The sequence below is a fragment of the Grus americana genome, chromosome 2, assembly GCF_028858705.1.
Source record: "Grus americana isolate bGruAme1 chromosome 2, bGruAme1.mat, whole genome shotgun sequence".
Classification (NCBI taxonomy): Eukaryota; Metazoa; Chordata; class Aves; order Gruiformes; family Gruidae; genus Grus; species Grus americana.
Window position 1 is genome coordinate 138,657,797 of NC_072853.1, and position 22,310 is coordinate 138,680,106.

Here is a 22,310-nt window from a genome sequence, read left to right on the forward strand (position 1 = left end):
TCCCCACCTACCCACCACTCCTCACTAGTGGTGGAAGGAGAGCACACGCCCTAGTCATGCTAGGACTAGCTTATCTCCTCACACCTTTTAGCTGCCAGTGTCCTGTGCCTTGCCTTGCACACCCCATTTCTTCAAGCGAGGGTGTGTATCCTGCTTACATGGAGCTGCAAGCACTACGGGAATGGAAAACCCAAGTTATGTTCACTAAGGCAGGGTCAAGTCAGACCCTGTGGCACAGTTCCTGCAGGCACTCTGGTTCTCGCTGTCATGTGGCTTTCATGGCTCTGTAAAAGCTGTCTGGGCTAAGCATCACAGCTTCCTACATAATCAAAAGGAGACGGGAGCTCACACAGGGCTATCACCCTGTCAGACACCTGCTTCAGAGTGAGTTGCCCTGGGAGCACCTTACCATTCGGTCTCTGCTGACCATGTACAGAGTCTGTAAGGCTAGGCAGGACTAAAACTTAATTTTTAGACTGTGAAAGTCGAAGGAAAGAAAAGGCAGGTTTAAGGTGCGTTGTATCTGTGTTCTTTTGGACATCTATATTCAGAAAGGATGATTCAGATGGGAATCTCCGGTGACTTTAAAAGGAGCCCATAGTGCTTGGCTCGATACAGACCATGAGCCGTCGATATTCCCAGTCTTCAAACGCTACCTCCTCCTTTCAGTTGTCATTGAAATTTGCATATATTGCATGCTCTGTTGAATTTTATCCAAAAGACACTAACCTGCACGGCCTGACCATTCAAGGACCCATCCAGCTGAACAGTCAGAAATGCAGACGCAGTCAGTTCATCTTTTGTAGTATGGGCTCCTTGCCTGAGGAAGACAAAGAAAAAGACAATGGTTAAGTCTGGTTGCAAAATAATCCAGAGCTTATACCGCATGACAAATGCACAGTAAACAACCTTCCATTTTGTTGTGGTTTAACCCAGCAGGCAGCTTAACACCACACAGCCGTTCACCCACTACCCCCTGCAGTGGGGGAAGTGGGATGGCAGATGAGAGTGGCCTCCCCCAGTGGAATGGGGGAGAGAACTGAGGAAAAAAAGGACAATTTGTGGGTTGAGATAAGGACAGTTTAATAGGACAGAAAAGGAAGGGAAAATAATAAAAATGATAAAAGAATATACAAAACAAGTAATGCACAATGCAATTGCTCACCACCCGCCGACCGATGCCCAGCCAGTTCCCGAACAGTGGCTCCCCAGCTAACCTTCCCTCCTAGTTTATGTACTGAGCATGATGTCGTATGGTATGGAGTACCCCTTTGGTCACCTGGCATCAGATGTCCTAGCTGTGTCCTCCCCAGCTGCTTGTGCACCCCCAGCCTCCTTGCTGGCAAGGCAGTATGAGAAGCTAAAAAGTCCTTGACTTAGCGTAAGCACTACTTAGCAGCAAGTGAAACATCAGTGTGTTATCAGCCTCATTCTCATCCTAAATTCAAAACACAGTGCTATCCCAGCTACCAGGAAGAAAATTAATTCTATCCCAGCCAAAACCAGGACACATTTACACGTGGTTCTACTCAAAATGACAGAAAGTCTGCATAAAATAATATCTACATGCTGGAGGTCTGTGCAAAGCTGACCAAACATACCATGTGTAAATGATCTGCCCTTTAGGGTAAGTGTAGAGGATAATGTAGCAGTCACCACCATAGAACTGTCCGTATGTCTCAGGTTCCACAGGAACTCTGCCGCTGCTTTCCACACGCCAGATCTGGGGAAACAGAGGAATCACTGGAGAATGCTGAACTTCATCCTGAGACTCTTCAAGAAGCAATTTATAGTGCCATCCCTTGAGTGACCTTTGTTTCTGTTGCCAAGTGGTATGGAATAAAACCAGGAAGAGTTCTTCATGAAGTAGATACACCCTGTGCCCACTGAATGAATGAACAATGATCATCAACAAGCCATTGCAGTACACTTTTGTCTTGATGCTTTAATGCCACATGATCACCTCATAATGTATGTTGAACTTATTTTCTTAACATCGTAACATGATAATATGACATGAATGGCACGACATTATGATTCATCATAGAACTATCACATCATTTGAGAGAGGCACACTGTATTCAGATAACACATTGTTAGGCAGATTTCTTCCTGTTTGATTCACTGCAGCCCAGTTCAGTTAACAACTGTTCTCCAATAACATACTGCTAAATTATACAGCAAAAAATACCTCAGATCTAAGATGCTTTGGCTCAAGCCTAGGGACCATCCCAAGTATGAGGTCAGAACCTCAGAAAATACACTAATGAGACTGTAGGTATTTATCCTGCTTTTTTTTTCCAGAATCCCAACATACAGACCTGTATTCAACAGGCTGTGTTGGTGCAATGCCAAATCAGCCCTGTGTAGTCCAAAGATATTCCTGTACGGTGACATGGATAGATCTAGAAAGACTGTACAGTCGCCTTTTTCTTTCCAAATCCAGGCTACCTGAGAGACGCACTAGGGACAAAGCAGTTTTCTCTAGAAAGCAGATTGGATACATACATAAAGACACTGAATGAATTTCTGACTCCAAGGGCAAGTTTTCCCATTGCAGATTTCAAGCTGATGTGAGCTAGAAGTTTTTCTTTAGGCTAAGGATCATATTTAAAGTATATCTTTAAGAGGTATTGTGTAAAAGGGGAAATGTCTCTGCTGTTTGATTTCTACTGATGACTGGCACAACATCTTTCATAAGCACCATAAAAACGTGATCCAGCATACAGCTGACAGATTCACTTTTCACTGCTAAGTACCTTTTCTGGATGATAGAAGTAACACTGCCACTAACATAGTGTTACTCTACACAACAGTGTAAATGGCAAAACGTAGAGTAGCAGTTTATCCTGTTACAGAATAAGCTAGGTAGGTAGAATACAATTTAAAACAATGCAAAAATTACCTCTACTTTTCCTGAACCATCATCTACCATGTTATGCTGGGCAGCCATTTGTGGAGACTCATGTAACTTGGTAGCATTAAATTCAATCTGCTCAATTTTAGCCACTCTCTCTGTGACGTACACTTTGCCAAAGCCATTGCTTTGGTCTTTATCCTTCCAGTCTTTGAAAAATTGTTTGAAAATTGGTGTTTCACCTCCTTCAGGAAGGACTTGAATCTGAAATGAAGCAAGACATGTGAAATGGAAAGAAAACAAAACTGACACAGTTAGTCGAACAGAAACTTTTCTGAATTATCTGTTACTGAAACATTGACCTTATTGTCTTACAAAGCCCTTTTTTTTTTTTCCTGATTTAAAACCAAAGCCATTAACAGAGCTCATGCTCTCCTGGTATCATCTCATAAATAGATCGCACCTGTGTGTTGGCAGGATAATTCATCTGCTGTATGAATTGTTCAGCATTCTTCATGGCAGCTTTTCTCTCTTGTGGGTTAGCATCTTTGCCTGGTTAAAACAGAAGGATAACAATACATGGGAAAGGGCAATGAGCTCACAGATCCTGCAGAAACAAGAAGTCCTTGAGGCAGGTTCTCTTCAACATTGCTGATGCCTCAGTATTGAACAAACACAAATGCTGGACATAGCATGAGCACTAAGATTCACAGAAGTTGAATGGCGAAACCAGTACCTCAGTGGCTTTGAAAACAGTTAAAATAAAAAGAAATTTTTAAAAGGCATTGTTTTTTGCTTAATGTGTGTGTTTCTATCAAAAAATGCTGTTCATACTATCTGCTTGGTTCAATGTACAAGAACACTCTGGATCCTTTCTCTGAATCCTCCCTAGGTGGGCTTGCAATGTGTTAAATAAAGCTGGTGTCCAGAACTGCCTTCAGTTCTTCAGGCAGCACCACAGCTGGAGCACAAGAAACTCCTACTTCATCTGGCTGTGCTGTGCGGTTTATCACCACCTTCCCCATCTGTTGCTTCTTGTTCAGCCCTGCTCGGTGTTAGACATCTCCGAAAGTCTCTGTGGGATGATACTGTGTGTCAGGTTTGCGTCCCAGCTGGCTGTCAAATGACTATACTCCAAAGACCTCTTAGTCTAATAAGATGCTCTGATAAGCTATTCATTGTATTCCATCTTGAGTGAGACTATTAGCGAAGTAATTCACACTTCTCAGCTTAGTGGTCTGAAGATTTCCAGCAGAGATGATAACTGCAGCCTCCCAGGGCAAGGGTGAAACTCACAGACTAATGGTTTTTTTCCACACATTATTGTTACCAACAGTAGCAAAGCGAGGATGCACAGAGGAGCACATAGGGCCACATTCAAAGGGCCTACATTGTATTTTATTTATTTTATGCCTGATCCTATTGGCTATCTGAGCACAGTGCTCCCAAAATGCTCACTTTGAAAGGCTGTTTCCCTAACTGCAAATGAAGTTTTCAAGCAAAATGCTTACAATGCTTCCTGGACTGACTTCAGCAATTTGACAACTGCATCAATTAATTATCTGCTATTGCACATGGTAAAAAGAAATGCAAATGCCACATAATAATTAATACACTGCCTCAGACAAAAAAGGGGATATCCTCAGCACTGGATGCAACGGCAGTACCACAACAATCCAGCTACGAGGTATCCAAAAGTAATTCCCCAGTAGTAGTATTCTCCTGAGAAATGATCATTCAAAGCAATTGCAGGCACCCCTATAAGCACTGATGACACCACAGAGAAATATTCACAAGAAAAAGAGAAGCATCAAAGTATTTGCAAGCTTATGCTTTTAGTTGATGCCTGGGACACTCACCTTTCAATTTCACACCTCTGTGAAGTAATGTATGGAAATATAATATCTACCCATTATCAAACCTCCAGTGTCCAGATTTTGTTCCAGAAGACAGGGATTTGATGGCAATACGCAAAACTTGTAGGATTGTTTGCTCTATAATTGCAATAAGCATTTAAGCACCCAATCTTACAGATGCCTCAAAAATAGCCAGGATCCATAGAAAGGGCTTGGTCTTGAGGCTTTTACTCACATGAGCAACCCTTGTCCATTGACCGCACCACGGAAGAACTGTGTGCCGGGTACTGTGTCCAGCCAGTATTAAATTCTTGCTAGTGTCCCGAGGGTGTTGTGTTGACTCCTTAGATATGTCAGTGTAGCTTCTGCCTTTGCACAGAAATGATCTCTTACCTTTCCACACAAAGATCTTCCTTGCAGCACCGTTGTCCAAAATGAAGCACTCCTCAGACAAAAGCATAGCCATGGAGAAGGGGTTTTCCTCTGCTACCACAGACACCTTCATGGATCCACTTGCATCTGACACCTAAGAAAGCAATTATTTCAAATTCAGATCAACTCTGGCTTTTATAACCAAATTAATTGCTGCTCCCAAAATTACTACAAAAATCAGTCGCCATTCCTATATAAATGGCTGTATGAAACTTGGGTGCTGCTGGAAAGGAAGGTAGGCTAATAAGATTTTTTTTTTATTTCATTTCATTTTACATCCAATAGAGGGAGATGTAGTGTTAATTTTAGTGAGTTTGTGGGATCCCTGTCTCACAACTTCTTAAAATAAATCTGTTTCTCTTCCACTTTCAATTCAACTGCTCATTCAGTGAACACCTCACAGTTAAAAATCTGTATTTTCTTCAGCCCACCCTGTATGCTGAGCTGAACTGGTGGAGTCTCTAGGTGTCATCTTCTGCTACCAAGCAACCCGCACTGAAGCCAAAGGTACATGCACATGCTGAACAAGAACATTTGAAATTATAATAAAATAGTCCTGCACTGATATTGACAAGTGAAATACATTTATAGCCTACAGTTCTTTAATTGGAACCTGTCATATAAGACCTGTTGCAGAATCTGCTTTGTAACCTCTACCAACATTGTAAGTTCATGTAGACCTATATGACCTTTTAAAATTCAGTCCTGTGTAGCTGAACAGACCAGTTATTACTACTGAAAAGAAGTTATTACTATGGTGGCTTCCACTTTTCTAGCAATCTTTACTTCCTTTCATAATTAAATATTAATTTTAAATACACCATTATATCTTATATTGTATACTATAGAAGCACAAGATGGAAATTACCACTGCATACAACAAATAAAAATCAACTATTATACCCACTGTGAGGGCTCACCGTAGACCTGTCTCCTGACTTTAACACTCCCTGTTACATTGCAGCACGTTTACATTTAGCTAAGAGGTCTGTTAGCAGGACCTATGTACTTATAGGAATTTGTTAGATACCCACAGAATCCAAAATTCGCTGCAAGCACTTTTCTCTAGTATAGTCTTACTACAGTGGTCCTGATTATACTACAGGCCTTCTTTTCCTTCTTTTTTCTTTTTTTTTTTCTGTTTTTTTTTCTCCCTAAAACCCTGCTATAAAGATAAATAGGTGCCAGATTTTTTGGCAAGAATGGAATGATTAATGGGAACTGAACACAGCACACAGACAACAAGGACTGAAAATGGCCTTGTAACATGGATCGCCTCATACAGGCTTCTTGTAAACCCCAGCCACGAATATGGGTAGGGGAAAGGTCACGTAACAGCCAGGGAGAGAGGTGGCTCCATCCTGCTGTGGTCTGTGGGATGCAGGAGCTGCAGAGGGAGTCACTCATCCTATCTTGCACTTCACAGCAGCTTCGAAGGAGTGTAGATGGCACCTAAGAGGTCACACACGTGGGGATCCAGTAGCACTCAGTGCTGTCAGTGTTGCCACTTGTTGACCAAAACCTTCTTGTTAAGTGACTATGGGGAAGGGAAGAAAGTATATTGTACGCCAATGAAAGATTCTTTTCTGTCACACAAGGCAACCTCATTGCATGAGCCAGAGCACAGTGCTGAAGACAAAGGTCCAGATCTCGATGCTAATGAGAGCTTGTGAAAAAACATACTCTTCTTGCAGTCTTCAGGAGAAAATAATTTTTTTTTTTATTGGGAGGGGGAGGATACAGTCTTTTCTAGATTTCATTAAAAACATCCTCCTTTTCAAATACTTTCTCACTTCTTTTCTCAAGTGGGATAATATGAAAGAAAGGGGAGCTGTGGAAAGAAAAAAAAGAGAAAATACAGGCCTGGAAATAGTTTGGGGTTTGGCTTTTTTTTTCCTGAAAAAAAAAAAGAAATAGTTGTGTAGCCTTGTACATAAGTAAGATACTGTATTGTTAGTTCGAAGAATAAATTCCATGCCTCTTCTAGGAAAGAGCAGTATGCCTAGCATGACATGAGGAAAAATCATAACTTTACTGAATGTAGTCATAAAACTCCTACTGATTTAAATGGAGTAAATATTTAATCCATTTTGTTTATAAGTAGTAATATAGTGGCACTGTCCTAGTGTTAAGGCACTGCAGGTGAAGAAGGAGGAAAAGGGTATTGCAAAAGAAAGGAGTTTTGCATTCAAATTCCTTTGGATTTATATATAAAATATAACATAACTGTCCATCTCTAACTCTGTGAAGAATAACTAAATCATAGAATCATAGAATGGTTTGGGTTGGAAGGGACCTCAAAGATCATCTAGTTCCAACCCCCCTGCCATGGGCAGGGACACCCTCCACTAGAGCAGGTTGCCCAAAGCCCCATCCAACCTGGTCTTAAACACTTCCAGGGATGGGGCATCCACAGCTTCTCTGGGCAACCTGTTCCAGTGCCTCACCACTCTAACAGTAAAGAATTTCTTTCTAACATCTAATCTAAATCTACTCTCCTTCAGCTTAAGGCTCCTTGTCCTATCACGACACTCTCTGATAAACAGTCCCTCACCATCTTTCCTGTAGGCCCCTTCAGGTACTGGAAGGCTGCTCTAAGGTCTCCCCAGAGCCTTCTCTTCTCCAGGTTGAACAACCCCAACTCTCTTCACCTGTCTTCATAGGAGAGGTGCTCCAGCCCTCTGATCATCTTTGTGGCCCTCCTCTGGACTCGCTCCAACAGCTCCATGTCCTTATTATACTGGGGACCCCAGAGCTCCAGGTGGGGTCTCATGAGGGCAGAGCAGAGGGAGAGAATCCCCTCCCTTGACCTGCTGGTCGCGCTTCTTTTGATGCAGCCCAGGACATGGTGGGCTTTCTGGGCTGCAAGTGCACATTGCTGGGTCATGTTGAGCTTCTTATCCACCAACACCCCCAAGTTCTTTTCCTCAGGGCTACTCTCAATCCATTCTCTGCCCAGCCTGTATTTCTGCTTGGGATTGCCCCGACCCATGTGTAGGACCTTGCACTTGGCCTTGTTGACCTTCATGTGGTTTGCCCAGGCCCACCTCTTAAGCCTGTCAAGGTCCCTCTGGATGGCATCCCTTCCCTCCAGCATGTTGACTGCACCACACAGCTTGGTGTTGTCAGCAAACTTGCTGAGGGTGCACTTGATCCCACTGTCAAATCATACATGACTACTAAAACTCCCACTGTTAAAAATCAAGAAGAGAGGAAACACAGTTTAAGACCAGTTAATTCTTCTATGACCTGCACTGAGTAGTTCATAGGCCATGCTTAACTTGCTTCCTGAGTAAACAGGACTGTAATCCATTTTTTCCCTCAAATTACCTGGGCTGTCTGATTGACATCCTTTGAGGAACTTGTCCATTGGCTGCACATCAATTAACACAACTGCAGTTCTGTAACTGAAACCAGAGCTCTATATATGAAGAATGAATGAATGCATGAATACTGTTGAGTGTACCTAACTAAAATAAATAAATAAATAAATAAATAACTTACCATATATAGTTTAGCGCTTCTCCTGTTTGTAATATCAGCCAGCTCATCATCATCATCACCACACTCGGGAAGCGCTGGCTTGCTCCCTAAAACCTGTACAAGAGAATAACAAATTCAATGCAGAGAGAGTAGGTGCCATAGTATAAATACCTAAACACTGTAATCTGTTGTCCCAGTAATCAATTAATTGGGATCACCTCTACATATAATCTAATCAAAATCCAAACTAATGGGTGACTTGTTCACAAACATATGGATCATTTTAAATAACTGTGTCAGATCTCCAGCAGCTTTAGATCTACATGCTGCCTTTTCTGCAGGCCAACTTGCTGGTCATCTATAGGCTAGGATAGGAAATGATATATAGAGAAAAGCTTCAAAGGGACATACACACAAATACACAGAATAGAAAGGTTTCTGTGATCCTATTCTATGTGTGTGCTTATATGTCTGTCTTCCCATTTTCCTCCCAGTAACTTCTAAACTGTCGGCAAGCAGGTCTTACAATTTTTGGAATGACATTACGCTTAAAATGTTTAACGATACTAAAATTAAAGAAGACGAAGTGAAATATATGAGTTGAAATTATCTTTTAAAATATTACAATTGACAATATAAAATATCAGATTATGAGTTCAAAAATCTTAAAAATTACAGATTCTTAATCCTATTTTAAGGGGGAAAAGTTAGCCAAGGTCTTGAAAAAAATTTATGGGGTAACAAAAACATTTTCTTGCTCTATCACCAGAGTATTAGTTTTAACACTGTGGTTGCTTTACATCATAGTAGTTTTACACCATGGGTAATGTTATAACAACTATCACTATTGCAACATGGAGTCACATGCACACCCACTGTGAATATTTGATAACAGGCAAGCCTGACAAAGCATACAGCTGCAAAGAATTTGGAATAAAACCAATATAGCCTAAATATTTAATATAAATCTGCCATCTGTGGAGTTTCCTGACCTGGTAAAGCCAGTAAAATGGGGGGGGGGGGGGGGGCGGCGGGGGGGAAAGCCTTGTTAAGTGTGATTGCTGCAGTTTAAGCTAAAATACTTTACTTGTGACTCGTTGAAGACAAGAAAGTAATGCCCTGAGTGTTTACCAAAGATGTTGCCAGTAGCTCTTCAGCAGCTATCAGTCAGGATTTCCAGAACACATGGCTGCAGATTTACTAACGCATACGCCGAGTAGGGCTACATGTTCATAGCAGAGTGCCACCGTGCTGGTGAATGGCTAAAAACAGTGGCCGTATGTGGCATATCAGCACAAGGCTTCTGAAAATGTTTCCCTCTCTAGATTTGCACACTAACCAGCAGTATACACACAGGCCACAGAGCACCAAGAATAATGTTGTCTTTGTAATGCAAGGGTCAGAAAATCGACAAATAACAGGCATGCATCTTTACCTGAACAGACACGGAATAGGCTTGAGGGTTTGATAACATTTGACTTTCAGTAACAATTAAGAGGCTAAAAGAGTCCTGTTAATAAAACTTCCAGAAGTCCATACTCACTAGTTCTCTGCTTTATTAGGTATTTGCAGCAAAAAAATACACCCCAAAAAATATACAAAAATTGTGATTCCTGATGCAGTTAAAGTCAGCGTTTTCCCTTGCCGTGCATACAGAATACCTGTGGCACCACAATTATTTTGCACCTTTGTTCTAAGTCACTTAAAGTGATATAAAATAAACTGCTCTTAAAATTTTCTGCTTGCCCAGGGGTCTTTGAAAACTACATGAGTGCCACTCTGAATATTTTTAAACAAGGCTAAATAGTGCCTGTTGGTGTTTGTGAAAGCATCTTGATAAAAGTAGCCTCCCTTTTCACAGCACAGTCTAGACGGTCCACTCTGATGGCAATTAAATCAAGAAGCCTCTATAATTTAAAAATTGGGCTTTAAATCTGGCCCCAGCACAGTTTACATTGCCGGCCTGACTTGCCGGTGTCTTAAAACCGCATGTAGAAATGTTTTTTCTGAACTAGATTGAGAATTTTTGTCAGATTCCCTAATTCTTATCTTAGGAAATCTCAATTCATCAGTACAGGCACAGAGAGAGGGGTCAAAACCTCCTTTGCGCAGGTGCAGTTACAGGTATGAGATGAACTGCCCTGGAAAGGCCAGAGACGGTCTGGGGAAATCCATTCACGATTCACTAAACAGCAGCCCCTGTGCTTCAGCGTCGGCAAGCAGAAAAGGAACATCACTAAGTTTTGTAATTCTTCTGCAGTTTCTCAGAGGAGCCCAAAAATAAATGGAGAAGGGTCTTGAGGGTGCTCCCTTCTCCTGCATTTGAAGTCACAGTTGCTTGTAGATCCTGGCATTTTGGTGACCTCTGTTAAGAAGGGACAAGATGTGCTTCTCCTCCCACCAGATAAGAAAATCCAGGACTTGCGAGGAGTGCTGTGCAGCCAACACAGCCATTAGAATAAGCCTTGAGCTGAATCGCTAACGTGTATGTATACCTGTGTGTGTTGGTATCAAAACCAGAAGATGATACAAGGTTAAAATGACCTAAGGCATGTGAAGACACCAGTTGTGTGCAGATGCAGCGTGCACTATATATACTCAATATATGAAACGATACAGTATGAAATACATATAGTCAGCACACTCTTGTATTGCTAGGAACAGCTTCTGCCATTCCCGACATGCATTAATTTCAGCCAGTTTGTCTTGGAGGATGAGACAAATCATGGAAGGAAAAATTCTGTGCTTGAACAGAAAGCAATTTATGCTGAAAAAAATGTTAAGTCCTGTCCCAAAGAAATGCCTTCCAGAAAAGTTGTCTTTCCTCCTTCTTAACCAAACTCCTGTGCTACGGCTGAGTCCACACGCGGCCACACATATGCCTGGATGTTATGACAACTGATAATTTTATCAATAAGATTACAAAGTGTGTATTGAACAACAGCTGGAATTGGGCTGGCTGAGTTGCAGCTCTCCAGGGCACCTCACCTTTATACAGATAATTCCCATGTGATGCATCAAAAAGAAAACAAACCATGCCAGCTGAGACTAGAGTCAAAGGCTCCCAAAGATATTCAGCAAGATTCTCCAATAAAATTACTTAAACCAACAGACCGTTTAAAGGATGTTGAGTCTTCTGATACTTACCTACATATACTCATACAAATCCTGTGGTGGTTATATACACAGGACCTTGCTCATATAATTCTCCCTATACAGACACAGTCAGGCTGCTTCACTGGGTCCTTACATTTCTACCCAGCATACTGACAGCCCTAGGCTGGCTCTCCTGGGCTGCTCTGAGGTTCAAGACCCTGACTCGCAAACCTGCCAGGAATGCAGACCCACAAATCCACCCTACACACCTGAAAACAGCAATGCTCTCTTGAGGATCCAAAACAATCTAGTCACACTTTTCCCCAGACATCCAACCATATTGGCAACTTCAAACCATACCTCTCATAAATACACAAGTGCACACACAGGTTTTGAAACCACTTTTAAAATCATCATTATTATTATTTACTGCAGTAGAAATAATCTAAAGAATAATTAGGGGCCCTGAAAGCATATCCATGCCCCAGCTTCTTCATTCTTTGGGCTTAGCATCTTTCTTTGCAGCTGATTTCCAAACCACAGAGACTCTCCATATCACTTCACCTTATCTGCTACTGACAGATTAACATGTCAAACCACCCCTCATTCTCTGTTGCTCCACCATAGAATGATACTTATCCTCTCCCCACCATTGCTTCCTGTGTGCCCGTTTATCAGAGTCCTGGAGAAAAGCATGAGCAACTCTGGCCTCAGCGAAGGTGCACACAGGTGTAGTGCTGCTACTCTGCAGTGACCACCAGTGTGCACACTCTAACCTCACGGTCTGTGTGAGGTTGTTTAACCACTCAGGGTTTAATCTGCTTCACAGCTGTTTCAGAACAAGACATGCCCATGGCTGGCTACAGCAGAGCCTACCTTGCTTTACGTGGCGATAGCCTAATGCCAGCTTACCTCTCAGGGAGAGCATCGGACCGCCGAGCTAGTGTTGTTTTAGCAAAAGTATTCATTAACTCTACACCTTTAGATCCTGTCTATGGGGGGGTATAACAGGAACTCAGTCTGCATTAATTTTAAAAGTTTTGGTTTTTTAAGTTCTGTTAAACCTTTGTGTTGACTTTCTTAGGTTAGCGCAAGAATACTGTAGTGGAAACCAATAGAACATCAGTTCCTCTACTGCAACTGCCCAAGTTCACTCTTATCTTGCGGTAAATGCAATGTAGCTTATCCTGCCTGCAAAGCCATAATCCCCTTTCATATTCTCAGTGCACGAGCTCTTCTCTGAAAATATCTGCACCCCCTCAGAGAAGTGTAAAATACAGAGCCAAAGCTTTTACTGACAAGTGAAATTCCAGTCCATTGCCCTTAAAAAAGAATTGAAGAAATCACAGACAAAAGGTTTCTAATCTGTAGGAATGTGAAAAGGTAAATAATTTAAAATAAACTAATCAAAAGAAGAAATTTAGCAAACATTGTCTTCAAAACTGGAGAAGCCAGCTCTGCATCGTAAAATAGTTGATATTGATTTAATGGGAGCAAGAATTTTAAACAGTTCAGTGAGGCTGAAAATCCAACTAGGAAAACAATACTTGAATAACATGTCAGGTGAAGGTTAATGAAGAGAGAAAACCAGTTTTGTACAGTTTAACTTGTGTACACTAGCACTGTGTTTGTGTTTCTTCTTAGTATACACAGTTTGGGTTAGGTTTCTGGGTCTGAAACGGAACTATTTGCTGTGGCTGTGATCCCAAGTGTCAGATCTCAAAAACACTCAAATTCCTCTCTTTATATGCTAAGAGCAATAGAAAGAAAAGCAAGACATTTAGATAGCTTACAGCTGTCTTGTGGCCTGACATTTTCTTACTTAATACTTTTGGAAAACAATCAGGATTAATAGCTCATCATTATTTTCTTGCATGCTGTGACATAAGAATATCCTGCTCCTGCAAACTCACGGTACGCGTGCAGGCTGTGACAGAGAAGAAATCCTCCGTGCAGGAAAATAGGTCTGAACTATAGGCATGGAGTGAACTCACTGGTAGATAAAGGCTTAGATTTTTATTAACCTTCAAAGCAGTGAAGAAGGAATGTCTCTCCGAAATAAATATTGCCTCAAATACCTACTCCAGTAGCCAGTAAAAGGAAAAGATCCAGCAGAGAGAGGAAGGGATGAACACGATGCAGGCTAGTAACCACCTGGCTGACCCTGGGTACCAGCCCAGAGGATCATCAGGCAAAGGTGGCTTTAGGGCTTCACTGCTGAAGTAACCAGCCACAGTTTCATTTCTAATCATTTCGGCTTTCTGGTTCTCCTGCCAGAGCACAGCCACTGCAGAGGATATTCTGGTCCAGACAAAACCAACTTTTGACATTGGTCAGATTATGAATAGCTGAATATGCTTATTTCACTGGTTCTTGTACCCTGGAACTCTTTCCATCTGTCTGAGCAAACATTCATAGTCTTACAAAAAATTACACTCACAAGAGGAAAAAAAATAAAATCATTTCACTAAACTGCTCCCAGGTAGCTAGCAGAATTTCTGCCTGACATTGCCTCTCACGAGCAATTCCAGCAACAACAGTTGTCGTTACATGCTCACCTTGAGCCAAAGACCTCCCTCCTGCCTGAACAGAGACTGAAAATAAGATGGAAACAGCCATAAAATACTGAGAAGTGGACACAAGGATGTTTTATGCTAACAAACAGTTCTGGTACGTTGTTGATTGGGTTTTTTTGGTTTTGTTTTACCATGTAATTTATCAAAAGGACTTTCTGGTAGTAAGGTCTAAACCTGATCTGTATGCATTCAGCTTGCTATAAAATAGCAAAACACATCAGTTGCTCATGGCACTTTTGACGCATAAATTATGGCCTACGTTTTTAGCCAGTTTGTGTTGTCTCAGGAATTCCAAATGCAAATCATAATTTTATTCATAGCTCTTTGCTTAACTTCCTAAAAATAGGGCATTAGGCTTTGGCAGTTTTTCATACAGTATTTGCAACTTTGCATATCTGTCTGGGATATAACTTGAATATAAAGCCTTTACTGGTATGGTAATGATATTCTAACATTAATTTCCCACTCTGTGAAACAGGCCACAGATAACATGTTCACAATAAAAGTTGCTAGATCAGTCCTGAGAATACAAATTCGATGTTTTTCAATAGTTTGCCTCCGAGGTAAAACAAACTACCTTCTGTCCTGCTGGGACCGCACAGCTGGCAGTATCTAAGCTAGCTATTTACACTGAGATCAGGTATGCATGAAATGAGTGGAGGGAACCCCCAGCCTGTGTTATCTTCAAATGTTTGCCTTTTAGGATGTCTCCAAGATGAACAGTGATCCCATACTAAAGAAGCTGGGAGGGTGAATGGCAGTAACTATGCAGACGTTTTTAATCATTACTGCTGCTGAACGTTGAGAATTGAGCTGTTCAGCAACCTGACAACCTGCAGCATAATTAAAAATACAATAAGTAATCACCCCTACATCTTTTTTGCATTTATACTAATCTTTTCTGCCTCATATTTTAATCCTACTCCTTTGTTACAGCCTCCTCTGATACCAGCAGAAATATTAGAAATGAGACCCAAATCCTGCAGAGATGTGCACATGCGCTTAAGATGCCTGTTCCTTCTGCAAAGCTACAAAGATTTAAGTGCATGCCTAACTTTATGTCCCAATAAAGCAGAAGGAACTGCTAACAACTCTACATGGAGATAACTGCTAACAACATTTTTCTTTGGCCTTGTCTTCTTAATTACGCTCATTTAATAACTGAAAGTTATAGTGGTTTTTCATCAATAGATTTCTTGATAGTCTAGCACAGAAAGGAAAAAAGCCATTACAAACTCCATTAATATTCTAACATGTAATTAGAAGATTATAATTGACTAAGGTGGTAACCCTGCAAGCACTACAGCTGCTGAAGAAGAAAACATAACAAAGGTGAGTGGTTTTCTCACCCACGAGAATGCAAACGAGACACGTTACAATTTAATTGCAAGTGCTTCCAGAAATTCATTACCATTTTAGAAATTCACTAAAATACCTAGTATAGAAGCATCTTTCCCAGCATAAGAAATTAGGTTTTCAACCATCTATTATTAGAGCTGTTCATAAACTATTTAGTTCATACCATGCAGTAAGACATGGCTGAACATTGTCTGAAGTAAAATTTCTAATGCAGGCACTGAAATCCGTATTTAGAGACTTAATTAAAAGCCTGACTTTCAGATGTACTTGCCACCTGCAGCTCCTATTCAGTTCCCCGTCATTTAAGCACCTGGCTTCAGGCAGCCAAGATCGAGAACTGCAGCTTGAAGAACATTATGGGTAACTCACAATGTTGCTCAAGAGTCCTCCATACCAGCCTCTGCCATTTTCGGGCAGAACCCCTGCTGATTTTCTGCCTGGGCCTGGGGAAAACGCTGGGCCAAATGCTCAGCTGGTGTAAAGCAGCTAAGCTGTACTGAAATCCAGGCCATGAGTGTTTTGTCTGAGTACAAGTTGCATAACTGAGTCCTTCAAATGGAAATTTGCATCAAGAAAAAGGACTGTCCTTAATGAAGGAGATACACTCAGTAATTAGAAAGAAAACAGGACGCCTGGTTTTGACAGCGTGAAACTGGCTCCCTGCAGGGCAAGGGGTTTGTACTTTGTATCTGCATTCATAGCCCATCATAAATTTTAATTAAGCAGTGTAATGATTAATAAACTGCCACTCCTCAGATAGGACAGATGTTGCTGTGAAAGGTGCACAAGCACGTGTAGTATTTTTCCCCCTGGACTATTTTGAGTTTGTATCCTACAAACTCTTACGGTTCAAAATGGCAAGACCCAAATTGTGTTCTTGCTGACACCTGCATATATCCAGTGAAGAAGGCTATTCGTCTTCCTGAGGGGTAAATCTGACCCATAGTTTCAAAGCAGCCTGAGAAAGTTGTCTGTTCATTTGAGTAGCCGATGCAACTACAGCTAGCATCTATAGCTAGTAGTTCTGCTATTTTCTGCCCATTAGCTTTCTTAAGTTTTTGCATTCTCATGAAAATGCAGTTAACTTCTCTGTGTGTGTCTGACTGCATAGCTGAGTCTTTGCATTGGGGACTGGTACAATTTCTGCTGTCCTCACCCCTCTCTCAGTGCATTCATTCTTTTCTGTATGTGACTGTTTGACACTGCCTCTGCCCTGCAACTGAAATTCACTTCTAGTATTTATTTCACAAAATTCCCTAGAAGCTTGTCCATTTGTTTTCCAACTGTCTCAATCTAGATAACAAAAGATAATCCTTTGGCTTACATATTCCCAACTCGATGGATAATTTGGCCTAGTGTGACTTCATTAAGGTATTTTTTATATTGGGCATTTTCTTCCTAGTGAACAGATCAGACTGGACCATAACAGTTACATGCAATTCATAGCTTATGAATTCACAGCATTGGAGTAAAACAATTGTTTAATCCCTAGAAATGCCTGGAGTTTGTATTCTGCAAAAGAAGTTATTCCTCTTCCTCGTCTTCCTCCCGCATCACCCTCACTCCCACTGTTCCTCCACTCCTCTGTATACAAAACAAACAGACCTCTCCTTAGCATGACTTGACCTCCTAATACAACCAAAAGCAAGGGAACAAGAAGAAATGCAAATGTTATGAGAGCAGTAATAGCAATTTTTGCTTTCACAGAGTTGTGATGGCAAATCTTACTCTTGCTGGCCCTGGGAAAGGAGCGGGTACCCAACTGGTGGGGCACGCGTGGCTCTTCGAGCCTTACGCAGTGATCCATGTGACAGGACCAGAGACTGCAGGAAGCTGCCTAGCTCCTTCAGAGAAGCATGCCCTTGCACTGTTCAACCTACTTATGCTAGTCACAAGTCACAGCAAGCCTTAGTTTGCCCCAGCTACCTCACTGCGCTCTGTGCTGCCCTTGGAAACTATCTTTGTTCTGTAGCAAATAATTTTTAGGGACTTGAATTTACAAGAAAGGAGGGGGTGCTCCTGCTCTTCTGTCCATATGCCCAGACACCTATCCAGCTAATTTAAGGTTTACTGGAGATTGATGTTGTGGTGATGTTTGCATTTTTTGGGTCTCCTAGAGAAGCAGCCTCTGTAACTTGCATTTGCAATGGGCAGTTCTTAGTTTCTGTGCTCTTGAGATTTAATCCACATGACTGAGTTAGCACTGTGTAGCGCTACCAGTCCCTTTCCTGCTACAGAGGTGGAAAGGTGTGACTGGCTGTAATATGATCAAGCCATTCCCATACCTCCGTGTGTAGTATTTATTCATGCCACATGCAAAAACAATCGTCACTGAACACAATGGCATTCAGGAATTTTCAGGATTAAGCATTTCTGAGGAGCTTGAAAGAAAAAGGAGAGAAGAGAAAGGCTGCGTTATCAGAAAGGAGGAAGAGGTTCCTTCTGTTGCTCAATATGTAAACAAATATAAACTAAGTGAATATTTACACAAGTATTTTATAAGAAGTGAGTTTGCACTCATCTGTTGCAAGGCCACTAGAAATCTAACAAAACCAAGTACACAACACATGCAAATGCTGAATAAACAAAAGTCATGGCATTTTTTAATTTAAAGGCAGAAGAGTGATTTCAAAAATGATCCTTCATTTTCTTGTGGTTTTAGACCTCAGCAGTCACGTTTCCCAGGTTTCATTGTTTCAGCCATGACATCAAAAACCTTTAAAAAAATGAAAAGAAAGCCAAAAGCCTCCACAGTAAAAACTGCAGCAATCACAGGCTACCAAGAGCTGCAGTTTTAAAGGAGTCATTTGTGGGGAAACAACAAAACGGTCCTAAGAATCAGTTTCGACTGCATAGAAAACAAGAACCATCCTGAAAATTGTTAGCTGAACACTTCAGGATTGAGTAGAAGAGACAGATGCAGGCTCAGTACTTAGTTAATTAAAACTCAGTTTATCTTACTTTTTCATTGGCTGTTATACCCTGCAGACAGACTGTCAACAGCTGCCTGAGATATTTAAAATCTATCATGGGGAGATGAGCCTATGTAGTCAGAACAGTACTGTCAATCTAAAAATCTGTTAGAGTGTCCAATATTTCAAATTACACAAATATAGTAAAGCAAATATACTGAGACTTTCCTCTCCTCTCCTACTTTGTCTCTAGAGGTATGACACCAGATGAAGGTGTTGGTGCGCTACGCATGGAAGATTGGATGCTTTGCATCTTTCCCTTGGGTGACTCAGAACCAAATTTCTGTGTTTCTGTGTTGGTCAGCTTCAGCTTGCTGGCCAACTAGAAAACTTCACAAAACCAGACATTTCCGATTCCTCGTTTCTCCAGTTTGCCATTGCTCTGAAAACAGAACCACAGCTTACACATTCACTAGCCAAACAGTGGGCAATAAGTTCACTGGAGAAAAAAAACGGGGTACCTCAGTCATTCACTCATCCTGCTCACCATTTCCTACAATGCTGAGTAAGGAGATCATGGGAAACTATTTTTAAATTTAGCTTCCCCTATGTTGTCCTCTCTTCAGAATTAGAGCTGAGAGTCCAATACAATTAGCAAATTGTCCGTCCAGAGCACAGCTACCTGTTACTGCGGCTGCACTCTCAGACCTTGCTGCTCTCAGTGACACAAGTTGGGTGTGCAAATGCGATGCTGTGAGATCTCTGCTTACCACTGCGAGCAGTCAGAAAGGCAAGAACCAGTGTCAGTGCAGTCGGCCCAAGGGGGCTTCTGACAGGGCTAGCAACTGACCCGAGAAGATTTTGGTCCTAGGTTAGCTTGGAAACCATGTATTTAGTGTTCTTTTTGGTTAAAGGAAAAAAAAAAGAAACTTTGTTATCTCTAACCCTACCGTGGTCACTCTAGAGCAACCAAACTGACTCAAGGGTTGCTAAGATCTATTTTTGGATTGGTCACATGCAGATGAAAAACTTCCTGTAACACAATTTGAAGTCTCAGGGCTAAGATTCAGCAGAATGAGTAAGTCTATTCAGCTGCTTACCTGTGAAAATCAGAGCAGAGTTGGCATTTGGTGAATTTTACTAGGGGCAGCTGTGACTCTGGAGACCAGTCATGGTTACTGAGCAGCGAGAGCAGCAATTTGTCCAAGGTGGTCACTTTAGTTTTTAAATTTCCAAGGCAGCAACCCTATACAGCACTGCTTATTTAAACCTGCCAGTCAGTACCTCACCTAAAGTGCAAACACAGAGGTGAGACCAGGTAGACTAAATACCTTTCATGTGCTTGCACAGAAGTTTCTGCCTCGTCTTCGTAGCTGAAGAGTTCTAGCGATTCCTGTGCACCCACTGCAGGTCTGAGCCTTCCAAATCCACCGTGTTTCCTGAGCGCGGGCGCAGCACGGTCACTGTGTGTTCCCAAGCAGCCCCTGGTCACTACAGCAGATGAAGAAAGGGCTTGCTGCTGTCAAAACTACTCACGTACCCAGCTCCTAGCCATTCTCCTTTCCCAGGGCGAGCAAGCTGTATCATGCTGGCCTGCCACAGCAATTCATCCAGCCCTACAGCATGCTCCAGACAGCTCTCTCCCACGGGCAAATTGCTCAAGCGGTGCCAGCCCGTTCGCAGGTCCTTGCTAAAAATGGTAGTTGGGAGCAGGCAGCCGCCCTTGTCAGACTAGTTCTCCTCACCCACAGCTCCCCAGCTCCCAACGGGAAAGCGGGCAGGCTGGGAAACACCGACCCAGCACAGCCGCTGCTGCCTCTGCTAGTCCCATAGCGGGACAGAAGGCCGGCAGGGCTTGTTGAATCATGGCGGGCCCGCAGGCACAGCAGTCTCGCTTTCCTGGCTGGGAGTCACGACTCCGTGCTTAGGGGGCAGGGATAAGATCGCTATCGGCTCTTTACGCTGGCACTCATGGTGGGTATGTATGTCAGCCCCTGCCTCGTGAACACTCTTCTAGCAGCGCTGGCCAAGCAAGTTTAGCCACTGATACGGTAAGCAGATTTCTAGCTCACAGGAGGGTGGATCATTCCTGACATTTATCAGAGGAGATAATTTTATGAAATCTCATTCCGATTTCAGTGACATACTGGATGACAAAATGAGTATTTAAAGTACATAATTCTTTTCCCTAGAAAAGAAATCAACCTTTTTCTAAGAAAGCTGGGGATGGCAAAAATCCATCCTTCCTGATGCAGAGGGAAGAAACGAGCACAATGCCAATTTCAGAGCAGTCGGCCTGGGCAGGTGCTACAGCAAGTTAGAGACAATTTTGTGGGAGCAAGGAGAAATCCAAATGAAGAACACCAGGAACTGGACACAATTTGAGCAGGAATAGAGATTAATAGGTTTTATATATTTGTGAGGTTAACTACCCTCTGGGCTTATTAGCAGCACATTTCAGAGCTTGGACTGGGACAGCCACGGCCAAGCTGCAAACCCCATTATGTGAGCAGCGCTGCCAAAAGCAAGGCTACCTGGCACGATGCAGGCTAGAAGCTAAGCCCTGGCTGCTGACAAACTCATTCGAATCAGGCTCATTACACCAGTGGGGATAAAAGCCATGAACCCACCTGTATTGAACTACCCGTTTTTCTTCCCTCTATAGTCACAATCCAAAAGGAAAAGCAGAAACTTCTTCATGCGCTGCTGAGCAAGCGAAGAAAAGATTTATTCCCTGATACAATAACAATGCACTACAGGATCAAAATGCAACCTTGGCATTTTTCCAGCTCTTAATCATGCGTCAAGGTTGCTACAAAACAACAGTTGCAGCCAGCTGAAAAAATCTGGCAAACAGATGCAGGGGTGAGGCTAACATATCCCTGCCGCTCATCGCCTGTCGGGGGAGGCAGCCGGCCTCCTGACGGCCATCCCTGCGGTGGGCCCGCATCCTTCCTGCAGTGGCACGGCATCCGCACCGTGGTCAGGTCAGAGGTTCTCATGGTTTAACCCGGCAGGCAGCCACAACCACACAGCCGTTCGCTCACTCACCACCCCCAGAGGGGTGGGGGAGAGAATTGAAAAGAAAAAAAAGGGTAAAACTTGTGGGCTGAGATGAAGACAGTTTAATAGGACAGAAAAGGAAGATGATATTAATATTAATATTAAACAAGTGATGCACAGCACAAATGCTCACTACCTGAAACCAATGCTCAGCTTGTTCCTGAGTCAAACCACCTCCCTGCCTATCCTCCAGTTATATACTGAGCATGAGGTCATATGGTATGGACCGTCCCTTTCACCAGTTTGGGTCACCTGTCCTGGCCATGTCCCCTCCCAGCCTCTTGGGCACCCCCCACCTACTTATTGGCCCGGCAGTATGAGAAGCTGAGAAGTCTGTGACTGCTTGGCAACGACTAAAACATCAGTGTGTTATCAACGTTATTCAATCCAAAACGCAGCACTATACCAGCTGCTAGGAGGAAAATTAACTTTACCTCAGGACAGACGTGCAAAGTGCAGCTGTTCTGTCCAATGCTCCCAACTCACATGTGAGCTTATTGTAAACCCCGTGCAGAGCCTTGAGCTGTAACCCCGGGATGGGCTTGGCACGAGGAGGCTGCTGCCAGGGGACCGTGCCAGCAGGTTCCCACGGTGCCACCCAGCCGCAGCTCGCAGTGGGCTGCGACCCAATACCATGATTCAAGTAAGGAGCAGGAGGTTGGGCTCTAATTGCCAA

General features: G+C 42.5%; 1 protein-coding gene across 1 annotated transcript in view; it reads right to left on the reverse strand.

Moving 5' to 3' along the window:
• SCIN (scinderin) overlaps window positions 1–22,310 on the reverse strand; it is a 52,879-nt gene that overhangs the window by 8,998 nt on the left and 21,571 nt on the right. The window contains exons 5-10 of the mRNA XM_054817914.1: window positions 8,650–8,742; window positions 5,107–5,239; window positions 3,321–3,409; window positions 2,906–3,121; window positions 1,602–1,723; window positions 730–820 (exon numbers count right to left, since the gene is read on the reverse strand). Of these exons, the coding sequence (XP_054673889.1) occupies window positions 730–820; window positions 1,602–1,723; window positions 2,906–3,121; window positions 3,321–3,409; window positions 5,107–5,239; window positions 8,650–8,742 (744 nt within the window). The remainder of the gene's footprint in view (window positions 1–729; window positions 821–1,601; window positions 1,724–2,905; window positions 3,122–3,320; window positions 3,410–5,106; window positions 5,240–8,649; window positions 8,743–22,310) is intronic.